At 45.8% G+C, this 15763-nt stretch overlaps 1 protein-coding gene across 1 annotated transcript in view; it reads left to right on the top strand.

The window, feature by feature from the left end:
- LOC137417368 (proton channel OTOP2-like) overlaps window positions 1-15763 on the top strand; it is a 71825-nt gene that overhangs the window by 22912 nt on the left and 33150 nt on the right. The window contains exon 2 of the mRNA XM_068103246.2: window positions 12456-12921. Within this exon, the coding sequence (XP_067959347.2) occupies window positions 12456-12921 (466 nt within the window). The remainder of the gene's footprint in view (window positions 1-12455; window positions 12922-15763) is intronic.

The following is a 15763-nucleotide window of genomic DNA, read 5'->3' as shown; positions in this document are numbered from 1 at the left end:
GGGATTTAAAAAGATCTCCAAACAATTTGAAATCAATCATTCGACAGTCCGGAAGATCATCTACAAGTGGAGAAAATTCCAAACAACTGCCAACTTGTTCAGGCCAGGCCGCCCCAGCAAGTTCAGCCCGAGAGCAGACCGCAAGATGCTGAAAGAAGTCTCTAAGAACCCCAGAATGTCATCACGGGACCTACACGTAGCTCTTGCCACTGTTGATGTCAAAGCGCACGAGTCTACCATTAGAAAAAGGCTGCACAAATTTGATCTGCATGGGAGGTGTGCCAGGAGGAAATCTTTGCTGTCCAGAAAGAACATCAGGGCAAGACTAAAGTTTGCCAATGAACACCTAGGCAAAGACCAGCACTTCTGGAACAATGTGCTCTGGACAGATGAGACAAAGGTAGAGCTATTTGGCCACAGCACCAGAAGACATGTTTGGCGAAAACCAAAGACAGCATTTGACCACAAGAACCTGATACGAACTGTAAAGCATGGTGGTGGAAATATTATGATTTGGGGCAGCTTTGCTGCATCAGGGCCTGGGCAGCTCACCATCATAGAATCCACTATGAATTCTTCATTGTACCAGAGGGTGCTTGAGGATAATGTGAGGCCATCTGTCGGAAAGTTGAAGCTCAGCCAACGGTGGACCTTGCAACATGACAATGACCCTAAACATACCAGTAAATCCACCAAGGAATGGCTGAAAAGAAAGAAATGGAGGGTTCTGGAATGGCCAAGTCAAAGCCCGGATCTAAATCCCATCGAGATGTTGTGGGGGGATTTGAAACGAGCTGTGCATGCAAGAAACCCTCAAACATCGCACAGCTGAAAGAATTCTGCATGGAGCAGTGGGCAAAAATTTCTCCCAGTCGATGTCAGAGACTGGTAGACAGTTATAAGAAACGTCTACTTGAGGTTGTTTCTGCCAAAGGGGGCAATACCACCTATTAGAGCCAAGGGTGTACTTACTTTTTCCACATGCGAAATTTGCATTTATGCTTATGTTACGTGGTCCTCCCGGTAACTACCTGGTCTTGGTGACCCCCGGACCGTGGGAGGGACCCCGCCAGAAAGATATATGGTTTATACGCTTTCGTAACGCAATCAATATGAATTCCGGTCAAGAAGAAACCCCACACCAAGGATCCGGAATAATCAATAATATATTCACTGAGCAATCAACAACCATCAACAATGCACAATCAATATTACAACCAGGTGAACTCATCTACACAAACTCTAAGATGGCCATCTTAATCTTATACATTCCTCACGTGAGCCCCACTCCTGACTCCCTCCGTGGTCAATGTCTCTCCTCTCCGCACACGGGCGGTTGAACGAGCCCCGGGCGGACGTGCTCTAAACGTGCCGTCTCGGACTGGGGCCGCGGCTGCAGCGCACCTCCTTGCCAAGCCACGGGGCAAACCCAGCGCGGCGTCCAACGTGCGCGAGGCCCCAAGTGCGACCCTTACGCGTCCTTGTAGATGGGCAAAAACCCAGCGCGGCTTCCGACGCGAGCGAGGCCCAACGTGCGGACCCGTACGCGTCTTTGTAGACGGGGCAAAACCCAGCGCGGCTTCCGACGCGAGCGAGGCCCAACGTGCGGACCCGTACGCGTCTTTGTAGACGGGGCAAACTGTCCCGGACGCTTGGTTTCGTGCACGAACTCACGGTGACTGGACGTGTCAAAAGGTATTTACCGCCCAGGTAACTCCTCTCGCCAGACGTTTCGCAACGGCGCGTTTTCCGCGCAGCGTAAGGTCGATTCCACCTTCTCGTCGTCGCGGGGCGAGGAAGAAAAAGCACCGTCCTTTTCTCTCCTCGTGTCTTTTCTTCTTCCGTTTCCGGCCACTTCCGTTTCCGGCCACTGGTTCCGAAGGGCTCCTGACCCTCCAACCACAACAACTACACCACAACTTAATATACTACACACGGATAAGCAAAGACCTGAATGGTAATTCACATACATTCACATAAATATGTAACACTCCCCCCCTTCAAGAAAGAAAGTTTGAACCCAGCGAAAACTTTCTTTGCCGGCCAATTTGGAGAAACAAACCAGATAACTCAACCCCCCCCACATTATCCGTTCCCCCCGGGCACAGTTATCACTTAAAAATAAAGCAACCAAAATTTCACCCCAACCCCTCCAGATTACTCCCTCTGGACTAAGTACCAACAACGACCTTGTCCCTGCCAAATCAAACTCCATCTCAGGACCCTCTGACTTGGCCCGTCCGTATCTTGGGAATGAAGGTTAAGGGTTGATCAAAGATCCAAAGTTACGCAACTCGATAGCACCTTTTCCGGGAGGCCAAGCCGAGTATTCACTACATGGATGCCTTTAGGAACGCGGAGTTCACGGTTAGTCCGTGCAGGAAAGTTCTCTACATGGGCGCCTTGAGGAACGTGGAGTTCACGGTTAGCCCGTGCATGAAAGTTCACTACCTGGACGCCTTTAGGAACGGCGTTCACGGTTAATTCGTGTAGGAATCTTGGCTCGGCGGCTCCGCCGCCTTCAGTGCTTCAACTTCTCAGAACTTCCCTAATAATTAGGGTGGGACCACTGGTCCCTGTAGTCCCATGAATAGCGGTCTCCTTCTCGGCCACCACCAAAACTACCGCCCAGTTGTCCTCTCCTGTAGACCTCTCGACGCCTACGAAATGCCTTCCCTACTGTTATGGTCCGACCCTCCAAATCCTTGCCATTCCAATTCTTCTCTGCCTCTCTGGCGTCTTTTGTGCTGGCAAACGTGACAAAGCCGAACCCTCTTGACTGTTGCGTTGCCCAGTCTCTTACCAACCGCACTTCCACCAGCGGCCCATATCTGTTGAAGACAGAGGTCAGAACTTCTTCCTCTGTGTTGAAGTTCAGTCCCCCTACAAATAACTTGGCACTTTTGTCGCCATCCCGAGCTGGTGTGGCGTTATTTTCCCTGCTGGGCTCTTTACCAACCCTCAGGTTACCATAAACTTGACCCCCGGCCAAATCATTCCCAATAACCACAGATACACCCTCTACAGGAAGCGTGGCTTGTAAACCGACGGTGACCGGTCCTGACACCAAATCGGACTCCAAATGGATGACATGAAGGGGAGCACTAACACCGCCCCCGATCCCCTGTAAACGAACACTATCCCCCGTTGCCGTCTCCTCGGACCATGGCAAAATGCCTTCAAGCATTAAAGATTGATGTGCCCCTGTGTCCCTCAATATCCTAACCGGTTTCCGGTTAGTCGAGGCTCCATCCCGTGACACAAACCCCTCTGAAATAAAGGGTTGGTAACCCTTTTGATGGCGATTTCTCACAATGGCCATTGCGTTTGGAGTCGTAGTCGTCGGACTCCGCTCTGGGTCTTCGCTTTTCATGCGGTAACAACTGGACATCAAGTGTCCAGGTTTCTTGCAAAAAGCGCAAGTAGGCCCGGAGGAAAAACTCGTGGTCTGCCTCGGGCCCCCCGAACTATAAGTTTGTCTTGGGCCCTCATCCCTCCGATTTCGAACCGGTGGGGTATCATAGTTGTCCCCATAATCCTCTCGAGGCCGCCGCCATGTATGGTCGTTCTCCGCACCTGCTGTTCCCCACCTCCCCTGCGGAGATCTAGGCGAGGAGTTAGGTTCGTGGACCCCTATTCGGTGGGTTAAGGCATAATCATCTGCCATGGTGGCTGCGTCCCACAACTTTGGTACCTTCTTTTCCTGCAGGTACACTTTGATGTCCTCGTGGACACACTGCTGGAATTCCTCCACCAGGATCAAGTCCCGCAATTTCTCGAAGTCTTTCCCGACTCCTTTTGACTCACACCACCGATCAAACATGTTTTCTTTCACTCTGGCAAACTCCACATGGGTCTCACTCTCCCTCTTCCTGGCATTCCTGAATTTTTGCCTGTAAGCTTCCGGAACCAACTCATAGGCTTTGAGGATGTGCTTCTTCAGTACCTCATAATCTGCACATTGGTCCATTGGTAGCGCCGAATAAATTTCCTGAGCTTTCCCCACCAGCACACTTTGCACGAGTATGGTCCATGCCTCCTCCGGCCAGTTTAATTGTCGAGCCACTTTCTCAAAGTGTGGAAAAAATTTCGCGACTTCTTTTTCACTGAACGGTGGAACCAGCCTCACATGTCTGCCCACATCCCAGGTTTTCTGGTTAGGTGTCGACCCCGTCAGCAAGGGTGGTGCCTCTCCCCGTTCTCTCATTAACTCCAGCTCCTTGAATTTGATTTCTTGCTGAAGCTGCATGTCACGTTCCTTTAATTCCCTTTCCGCTTTTCTCTCCTCTGCTTCGAGGTCCCTTGCAGCTCTCCTTTCCTCTGCTTGTTCCTTTTCTCTTCTTTCCTGGAGTTCTCTTTCCACTCTCCTTTCCTCTGCTTGTTTCTCTTCTCTCCTCTCCTCTGCTTTCCTTTCTTCTTCTGCTCTTTCCTTTTCTGCTTTCCTTTCTTCTTCTGCTCTTTCCTTTTCTGCTTTCCTTTCTTCTTCTGCTCTTTCCTTTTCTGCTTTCCTTTCTTCTTCTGCTCTTTCCTTTTCTGCTTTCCTTTCTTCTTCTTTGATCCGTTCCTGGCTCCGTAATTGCAACTCCAGTTTCCGGAGCTCCACGTCTTCTGGTTCTTCGGGTAGCCACTCCCAGGCTAACTCGTCCCATGTTCCTAATCCCACCATAGATTGTATCACCGTGGCCTGCAACTCTGCCTTCCTCAAATTAGTTCGGACCTCCAAGTTAAAATGTTTGGCCAATTTCAAGAGATCCGACTTTAGCAACGCTCGGAACTGTGCCTCACTCGGGGTTACCCCAAAGTTCTGTGCCACAAACGCCATGGTGCCTATCGTTAACACCTGTTAACCTTCACCCCAAGACTTTCCCCAATTTCTCAAAAAAAAATATTACCAATTAATAATTAATTAATAAATTTTAATTACCAAAAATATTATTATTTTATTATTTTATACACTTTTAGATCCCGGACGTAGACCCAATTGCGAAACCGCAAATCGTAATTTGGACGAGCCCCCAATTCTGTTACGTGGTCCTCCCGGTAACTACCTGGTCTTGGTGACCCCCGGACCGTGGGAGGGACCCCGCCAGAAAGATATATGGTTTATACGCTTTCGTAACGCAATCAATATGAATTCCGGTCAAGAAGAAACCCCACACCAAGGATCCGGAATAATCAATAATATATTCACTGAGCAATCAACAACCATCAACAATGCACAATCAATATTACAACCAGGTGAACTCATCTACACAAACTCTAAGATGGCCATCTTAATCTTATACATTCCTCACGTGAGCCCCACTCCTGACTCCCTCCGTGGTCAATGTCTCTCCTCTCCGCACACGGGCGGTTGAACGAGCCCCGGGCGGACGTGCTCTAAACGTGCCGTCTCGGACTGGGGCCGCGGCTGCAGCGCACCTCCTTGCCAAGCCACGGGGCAAACCCAGCGCGGCGTCCAACGTGCGCGAGGCCCCAAGTGCGACCCTTACGCGTCCTTGTAGATGGGCAAAAACCCAGCGCGGCTTCCGACGCGAGCGAGGCCCAACGTGCGGACCCGTACGCGTCTTTGTAGACGGGGCAAAACCCAGCGCGGCTTCCGACGCGAGCGAGGCCCAACGTGCGGACCCGTACGCGTCTTTGTAGACGGGGCAAACTGTCCCGGACGCTTGGTTTCGTGCACGAACTCACGGTGACTGGACGTGTCAAAAGGTATTTACCGCCCAGGTAACTCCTCTCGCCAGACGTTTCGCAACGGCGCGTTTTCCGCGCAGCGTAAGGTCGATTCCACCTTCTCGTCGTCGCGGGGCGAGGAAGAAAAAGCACCGTCCTTTTCTCTCCTCGTGTCTTTTCTTCTTCCGTTTCCGGCCACTTCCGTTTCCGGCCACTGGTTCCGAAGGGCTCCTGACCCTCCAACCACAACAACTACACCACAACTTAATATACTACACACGGATAAGCAAAGACCTGAATGGTAATTCACATACATTCACATAAATATGTAACACTTACTTAAATTATACAATGGACTACAAAATGGAAATGTTTCATGATATTTGTTATATTATATCATCTTTATCTCTCAATATTGTTGAAATGAAGATCAAACAGCTGTATGTTGAAATATGTTGAAAAAGTCAATACTTTACATGGGGTGTACTACTGTACTTACTTTTTCACGTGACTGTATATATATACGTATATACATATATATATATGACTCCATGGTAAGATCTCCAACCTTTAATTGAACAAACAATGACTCAACGTTTCGATTAACAACATGTGACAAAGCCACACGCCTCCGTTAATCTTCCTCAAGAGTGATAAAATCATCTCAACATCCCCTTATATGCAAAGTGGGCGGGGTATATGCAAAGTGGGGTGGGCAAAGCTGGACAGCCAATGAAACCGTATCACACCGCTCTCGTGAACGGAGACGTTATTGACCAAATTCAAAAATCAACCGCATATTAATGGCTTAAAATAATCCTGTAAGCAATGCTGGATTATAACTCAAGTGTTTAGAAAATCAGGAACAATCATTACATTTAATTAAAAGTTAAACTTGTAAACAATTAAATTGTAAATTAAATTAAAACTGTAAATATATTAAAGCAAAAAATTTTTTAAGATAAAATAAAATTGCCATAATATCAAGATCATCACAAGTGGCCCTATGCGGTAATGGGGAATGTGGGAAGTTGGGGGATTATAGGGGGGGATAAAATGGGGGGGGTGGAAGCAGAGGAGGGGGGGTTTGGGAGAGGGGTGGTTTGGAGGGAGGGGGAAGGGGCAAATTGTCCGAATAAAAACCTTGTGTGACATATTTTGTGGACTCGTTGTTCAAAGTACGGAATGCCTGCTTTGTTTACACAAGAGTGGGTCAAACGCTACCGGTAAGTCAACTACCTCTTGTGTGATCGAGGTAACAGTTTCTTCTGTGTGCCAAGCCTCCAAAACACGTCTTCTGTTTCTGTTGGGTGTGGAACCCAAAATATTAACCCTATCCCATAAAGGTGTGTGGCCTTCCTTAAGGCCGTGTTTGGCAATAGCAGATCTGCTGGGATAATTACATTCAAATGCTTTTTGGTGTTCAGCAATACGTTGACCTGAGGTCCTAACCGTTTCACCCATATACTCAGCTCCACAACCACAGGGCACTACGTATACCACCCCTGACCTATCCTTCCTCGGAAGCTTGTCCTTGACCCTCATAAGGGCTTGGCGAAGGGTGAAACCCGGTGTGAAACTCACCCTCATTCCTGCCGATTTCAAAATTCTGCCGACCCTCTGTGAAACCCCCGGTACAAAAGGGAGAACACACCAACCCTTTGATTGTTCTCTCGGTCTCAACCTGTTGTGTGGGGAAGCCCTTATCGTTTTCCTTTTGGGTAGCAAGCTGTCAGGATAGCCATTTGCCCTTAACACATTTTGAAGATGGTCCACCTCACTCATCTTGTCTTCAAAGGTAGATGGTAAATCACGTGCTCTTTTTGAGAGGGTGTGCACCACCGATCTTTTGTGTTCCATTGGATGGCAAGAATTGAAATCAAGGTAGCGATCAGTGTGTGTAGGTTTTCTGTACACTGTTACCTTTAAGGCTCCTTTGGGATCCCTTGCTACGAGTGTATCCAGGAATGGAAGGGCTCCATTTTTCTCCTCTTCAATGGTGAAATTAATGGAGGAAAAAGTTTTATTTATGGTCTCATGTATGATGCCCACCTCATCAGTGACAGATGACAAATGTGTCATCCACGTACCGGAACCAAACACGTGGTCGCACTAACAGGGCTGGAATGGTGCGTTCCTCCAAATCCTCCATCACCATGTTGGCAATCCCAGCCGATACCGGGGAACCCATAGCGGTGCCATAAACCTGCTTGTAATATACCTCATTAAATACAAAGTAGGTGGAAGAGAGGCAGGTAGAAAGCATGTCACACACGTCCATCGGGCTTAAAGCTCCCGCAGTCTCTTTCCATCGATCATCTTCCATCAAACGCCGGTCTGCCACCTCAATCGCCAGGGCTATGGGCACGTTGGTAAATAAAGACACAACATCAAACGAAACCATGGTCTCGTGTGCTTCGATGGTGAGCTGCTTCACTCTTTCAGCAAATACTGTGCTATTGTGCACGGTTCGCTCTGTTGTCCCCACCAAATGCTTCAAAATGTTTGCCAAAAACTTGGATAGAGCATATGATGGACCATTAATACAGGAAACCATTAACCGTGGTGGAAATCCCTCTTTGTGCACTTTCGGCAGCCCGTAGGCCCTGGGAGCCACGCCCTTACTGCTGTGCAGACGTTTGTACACCGCAGCTGATAGTCTACCACCAGTCGCTTTTAATCTGGCAAGCATTGAGTTTAACCTTCATTCCTCCTTCTAAGTTGGATCTGTGGTTAACCGTTCATAAGTACTTTGGTCCACCAACATATCCTGCATTTTGTTGGTGTATACAAGATGATCCATGAGCACCGTTGCCCGTCCTTTGTCCGCTGGTAAGAACACCACATCATCCATGTTGCGCAACTCTCGTAAAGCTTGTTGTTCTTTCGGGTCCAAATTGAAATTGTTGCGTGAAAATTGCGGAGGGCAAAAACAAACCGGCATTTGATGGAAGATGATCGATGGAAAGAGACTGCGGGAGCTTTCAGCCCGATGGACGTCTGTGACATGCTTTCTACCTGCCTCTCTTCCACCTACTTTGTATTTAATGAGGTATATTACAAGCATGTTTATGGCACCGCTATGGGTTCCCGGGTATCGGCTGTGATTGCCAACATGGTGATGGAGGATTTGGAGGAACGCACCATTCCAGCCCTGTTAGTGCAACCACGTGTTTGGTTCCGGTACGTGGATGACACATTTGTCATCTGTCACTCTGATGAGGTGGGCATCATACATGAGACCATAAATAAAACTTTTTCCTCCATTAATTTCACCATTGAAGAGGAGAAAAATGGAGCCCTTCCCTTCCTGGATACACTCGAAGCAAGGGATCCCAAAGGAGCCTTAAAGGTAACGGTGTACAGAAAACCAACACACACTGATCGCTACCTTGATTTCAATTCTTGCCATCCAATGGAACACAAAAGATCGGTGGTGCACACCCTCTCAAAAAGAGCACGTGATTTACCATCTACCTTTGAAGACAAAGAGTGAGGTGGACCATCTTCAAAATGTGTTAAGGGCAAATGGTTATCCTGACAGCTTGGTACCCAACAGGAAAACGATAAGGGCTTCCCCACACAACAGGCTGAGACCGAGAGAACAACCAAAGGGTTTGTGTGTGCTGCCTGTTGTACCGGGGATTTCATAGAGGATCGGCAGAATTTTGAAATCGGCAGGAGTGAGGGTTAGTTTCACACCGGTTTTCAACCTTCGCCAAGCCCTTATGAGGGTCAAGGACAAGCTTCCGAAGAAGGATAGGTCAGGGGTGGTATACGTAGTGCCCTGTCGTTGTGGAGCTGAGTATGTGGGTGAAACCGGGAGGACCTTAGGTCAACGTATTGCTGAACACCAAAAAGCATTTGAATGTAATTATCCCAGCAGATCTGCTATTGCCAAACACGGCCTTAAGGAAGGCCACACACCTTTATGGATAGGGTTAATATTTTGGGTTCCACACCCAACAGAAACAGAAGACGTGTTTTGGAGGCTTGGCACACAGAACAAACTGTTACCTCGATCACACAAGAGGTCGTTGACTTACCGGTAGCGTTTGACCCACTCTTGTGTAAACGAAGCAGGCATTCCGTACTTTGAACAACGAGTCCACATAATATATCACACAAGGTTTTTATTCGGACAATTTGCCCCCTCCCCCTCCCCTTCTCCCTCCAAACCACCCCTCCCTCAAACCCCCCCCTCTGGTCCCCCCCCCCCCATTTTATCCCCCCCTATAATCCCCCTCCTTCCCGCATTCCCCTTTACCGCATAGGGCCACATGTGATGATCTCCATATTATGGCAATTTTATTTTATCTTAAAAAAATTATTTGCTTTCATATATTTACAGTTTTAATTTAATTTACAATTTAATTGTTTACAAGTTTAACTTTTAATTAAATGTAATGATTGTTCCTGATTTTCTAAACACTTGAGTTATAATCCAGCATTGCTTACAGGATTATTTTAAGCCATTAATATGCGGTTGATTTTTGAATTTGGTCAATAACGTCTCCGTTCACGAGAGCGGTGTGATACGGTTTCATTGGCTGTCTAGCTTTGCCCACCCCCACTTTGCATATACCCCGCCCACTTTGCATATAAGGGGATGTTGAGATGATTTTATCACTCTTGAGGAAGATTAACGGAGGCGTGTGGCTTTGTCAAATGTTGTTAATCGAAACGTTGAGTCATTGTTTGTTCAATTAAAGGTTGGAGATCTTACCATGGAGTCATTTGGATTTACTCCCAACCGCAAATCTTTGCTTATGTATATATATATATATGTATAAATAATTATACACATATATATATATATATATATATATATATATATATATATATATATATATATATATATATATATATATATCCACAGACACACACACTTGTATGTTCGAAAGCAAAAAACGTGGTGTATTTTGGATTATTGTGAGTATCTCGTTTATCTAACTTGTTGAACGCTCCTCGTACTTTACAAAAGGCTGCATCTGGTGCTCGTCAAAGGCTTTGCAGGAATCCACCTGCAAGTCGTGCAAAAGGGATGGGTGCTTACTGCTCAACAAGTTACTCTAATTGTAAGATAAAGATCCAGAAACGTCAAAGTAAAAATGTCAAAAATGAATTCCCTTGAAGGAAAACAAAGACATGCCTTTACTTCACTATGTTTTTGTTTTAAACATCCACAAGTGAATATTCTATGGATGAATGTAGATAATGATGGTAGTATGTGACATTTGGCCATTTTTTGTTATTCTCATACATCCCCGGGGGAAGCCTGGTGTTGACATAACGGTTAAGATGACTGGCTTGTGATCTTAGGGTCCTGAGTTTGAGCCCCTGTCATGTCGTTAAATTAACACCAGATGGGTTGGCTCAACCTGTCGGCTAAATGAGTACCAGCTGACTGGTAATGGGTGTCATTGCATCAGCAGCCCAGCTGTGCCTCAAGAAAATGATGCAGCCAAGCAGCCACAGGCTGTGCTCGAACCACCATCACCCTAGGGGGCATCAGGGAACTCACAATCGCTCATGAATATTTCCATCGCTGATAGTTTACCACTGTACAGCTCAAGTTGCTACTTTGTCACTGCTGAAGCAGTGTTGCACCACAACAGCAGTTTGCATTTTGACTCTTGGTGTCATCACACAACTCTTTCTTGAATGGTACTGAGGGAGCTTTAACATCCATAAATAAATGCTTGCAGATGTAACAGCCAGCTTTCTGTCTTCTCTGAAAGACAATGCTGATTTATGTGACGTCATACCTGTGAAGTATCAGGATGACAGTTAATAGTTGGGATGGTAATCAGCTGTCCCAGCATCCCTGTGCTCATCTGAGAACAGCTTGGAAAATAGTGAATCATCTAAAACAGATTTGTTAAAAAAAGATTATTCACATTTTTAGCTCACCTGGAACGAAGTTCAGCAGAGCTCATGCGATGGCGCATTGTCCGTCCGTCAGTCCATCAGTCCGTCAGTCCGTAATCACTTGAAACTTCTTCTCCGAAACCGCTGATGGGATTGCGACCAAATTTGGCACAAATTATATTTGTTGTGTTGTGACTAAAGTTTGTTCACGACATTAAGAAAAAATCGGGGTCTAAGGGGGTTTACCGGGGTCAAAGTGTATCCAGGTTTGACCCCCCCCCCCCCCCCCCCCAAAAAAATGGGAATTTGTTTCTCCTCTGAATGTACACACACAATTTTGATGAAACTTGGCCACAACCTTCATCGCCGTGATGTACCAATGTTTGTTCATGGCATTGAAAGAAATCTGCCCCTTTGGGGGTCTATGGGAGGGGTTGTCCCCCAAAATAGGTATTTGCTTTCTTTCTAAGAAACTACAAACACAATTTCGATTAAACTTGAACACAACCTTAATCACCCATGATGTACCATGTTTGTTCAAGGCATTAGAACAATTGGGGTCTTTGGAGGTATATGGGGTTGGGGGAAGGGAGGGGGTTGCCCCCCAAAATATGTATATATATTTTTTCTTTGTTTGTTTAAAGTCTTATGATTATGTTAGTATGATTCTACATGCTGCCCTATCCTCCAGCAACCATTGAAATTGTTTTAAAATACCCTGAGTCGGTGCAGTATACTGTTTATTCTACCAGGTGAGTGCCAGGGATATTGCGCCTATGTTTAATATTACTTTGAGATATCAATTAGTTATTGAAATTTCACAATATACAGCAGAAAAATGAATGGCCATGTTTGTTTTGAAGCAAGGTTCAGAGGTTTTAATAAATGCCTTTGTATCTTGTTGTTGACAGCATGGTGCAGCCATAGAAGTCGACAGGAATATGTCTGAATCGACAACCTCACTTCCTTGCTACGACGACGAGATGCAGATCTCCATGGAAAACTCGAACTATGCGATGCAGGAACAACGTGGCAAGGTGGGAAATGGTCTCAACTCTGGACCACCAGCCATACCACCTTCTGAGGTGAGCCCTCCTTTGGAGCCAGGAGGGCCTCGGCTTGCTAACAGGAAGAACAGAGTCAGCATGCACTTGTCAGCATTGTACGCATTCAACTTTGTGGCATTTGGAAGTGCGCTCAAGTTTGCTCAGATTTTTGATGGCAAGAGCACAGTCAGCCATAAGGATGTGAATCTGTTCCTGACAATTATCATGGTGATCTCTATGATCTGGATGATTGTCTTCAGCACGTGCATTGCACGCAGACACTGGTATACAACCCCAAAAGATCATCATGCTGGAGCTCTCTGGCTGAAAGGTTGGTTTGGGGGCAAAGTAAAGGATGGGTTGCAAAGAAAGAAACACAGAATAAAGGAGGGACACGTAATTGCAGTTAATGTTGATGGATAACCTGAGAACTTAGCCAATTATGTGGTAAACATGGTTCAATCTACAGCCTTTCCTATTATATACGAACTGTTGCCTTGTTTTCGAGAGAGGGCTGAATCTTGACCTTAGAGCGAGATAATATTAGTTGGCATTCAAATTGGCAACTACAGTCACGTGAAAAAGTAAGTACACCCCATGTAAGGTTTTGACTTTTTCAACATATTTCAACATACAGCTATTTGATCTTTATTTCAACAATATTGACAGATAAAGGTGATATAATATAACAAATATCATGAAACATTTACATTTTGTAGTCCATTGTATAATTTAAATAAACATAAATGCAAATTTAGCATGTGGGAAAAGTAAGTACACCCCTACATTTATCACTACTTCAAATACCTAAAATTAGAATCAGGTGCACCAGCTCAGGTGCAAATGATTAGAACATCGTTAGAGAGGATCATGGAGGAACCTGTCTTATTTAAACCTCAGACATTTTGTTTGGTTTGCTCTTTGTTGTTGAAGTGTGCGGCGACACCATGCCTAGATCAAAAGAGCTCTCTGAGTCCTTCAGAAAGAAGGTTATAGATGCCTACGAGTCTGGGAAGGGATTTAAAAAGATCTCCAAACAATTTGAAATCAATCATTCGACTGTCCGGAAGATCATCTACAAGTGGAGAAGATTCCAAACAACTGCCAACTTGTTCAGGCCAGGCCGCCCCAGCAAGTTCAGCCCAGGAGCAGACAGCAAGATGCTCAAAGAAGTCTCTAAGAACCCCAGAATGTCATCACAGGACCTACAGGTAGCTCTTGCCACTGTTGATGTCAAAGTGCACGAGTCTACCATTAGAAAGAGGCTGCACAAATTTGATCTACATGGGAGGTGTGCCAGGAGGAAACCTTTGCTGTCCAGAAAGAACATCAGGGCAAGAGTAAAGTTTGCCATTGAACACCTAGACAAAGACCAGCACTTCTGGAACAATGTGCTTTGGACAGATGAGTCAAAGGTAGAGCTATTTGGCCACAGTACCAGAAGACATGTTTGGCGAAAACCAAAGACAGCATTTTACCACAAGAACCTGATACCAACTGTAAAGCATGGTGGTGGAAATATTATGGTTTGGGGCAGCTTTGCTGCATCAGGGCCTGGGCAGCTCACCACCATATAATCCACTATGAATTCTTCATTGCACCAGAGGGTGCTTGAGGATAATGTGAAGCCATCTGTCGGAAAGTTGAAGCTCAACCGAAGGTGGACCTTGCAACATGACAATGACCCTAAACATACCAGTAAATCCACCAAGGAATGGCTGAAAAGAAAGAAATGGAGGGTTCTGGAATGGCCAAGTCAAAGCCCGGATCTAAATCCCATCGAGATGTTGTGGGGGGATTTGAAACGAGCTGTGCATGCAAGAAGCCCCTCAAATATCGCACAGCTGAAATAATTCTGCATGGAGGAGTGGGAAAAAATTTCTCCCAGTCGATGTCAGAGACTGGTAGACAGTTATAAGAAACGCCTACTTGAGGTTGTTTCTGCCGAAGGGGGCAATACCACCTATTAGAACCAAGGGTGTACTTACTTTTTCACGTGACTGTATGTATATTTGGGACTTTTTCAACTGTCAGCAGCAGGATAGAGTAATAGTGTAACAAAGGATAACATCAGTCATCAATACATATATAGATCATAACTCCGCGTTAATGCAAAAGAGCAGAATTGCGATCTGACAATATATGGCACTAGACCAAGAGGCCGCATATCTATCTCCATTGAAAAAGCAGTGCAAAGCATCTCTTGTAGTCTGCCAGAAGCTATTAATGATACTCTGAGCTTGATTTCACAATGTTTGGTTCAGATGTAAGAAGCCCGTCTCTAATCGGAAAGCCACAGTTTATGACACAGCGTAATGCCTTGTACACTGCGATTAGGGAATTGGGTCAAAACATACTTTGGCTTAGTAGAGTGTTCTGAAGTGACATCTGTCTGCAGAGGCCAATTTCGAGGTACAGGCCACACGTTTAAGGTTAACAGCGTAAGAGATAGGCCACGAGTTACCATTGTGTAAAATGGCTCACGATATTGCAGCTTCTTCATATGGTGCAGAAATATGTAAGATTTATAAAATAAAATCAAGAACAAAACTGGTCTCAAGAAAGCAGTTTTAAACGGTTAATATGACATGTAAATGCCATCACATGTTAATAACTAGAACAACATTCGGTAGACCACATACCTCCACCAGGCTGAACAGTTTATGTTTTGTATCCCACTGATAGGGCAGATCCAGATTTGGATCTTTAGCAAAATCGAAGTAATTTGTACTTGTCGCACAGCCAACCTGTCCACCAATTTTTGGCTGAATCCGTCCCTAACTTTTTGAGATATCCGGCTAACAGACAAACAAACAGACCAACAGACAGACAGACAGGCAAACAGGAGTGAAAACATAACCTTTGTCCCACTTCGGTGGTGGAGGTAATGATATGAGTTTCCTTACAAGGATCTTCAATGCAGACGTGGCCATTAGACTCATCAGGCCAGTTCCATGGTTGCCAACCAACGGCCGTTTGTCTGTGCTCTATTGTCTTTAAATGCTCAGCGTCATGCAAGGAAGCGGCACGTACCATTTTCTAAAGTCTTCGGTATGAAGACTCGGCCGGGGTTTGAACTGCCAACCTGGCAAAATCAGGGCGGATGTGTTCAAACCATTCAGGCCCCAAATCTAGGCAAATGCACTTTTGTTTTTGTTTTTCATATGCAAATG

This window comes from Myxine glutinosa, chromosome 2, assembly GCF_964187855.1.
Source record: "Myxine glutinosa chromosome 2, kmMyxGlut1.1, whole genome shotgun sequence".
In the NCBI taxonomy this organism is placed as follows: Eukaryota; Metazoa; Chordata; class Myxini; order Myxiniformes; family Myxinidae; genus Myxine; species Myxine glutinosa.
The sequence above is the reverse complement of the archived record's forward strand: the minus strand, read 5'-3'. Positions and strand labels throughout refer to the sequence as shown.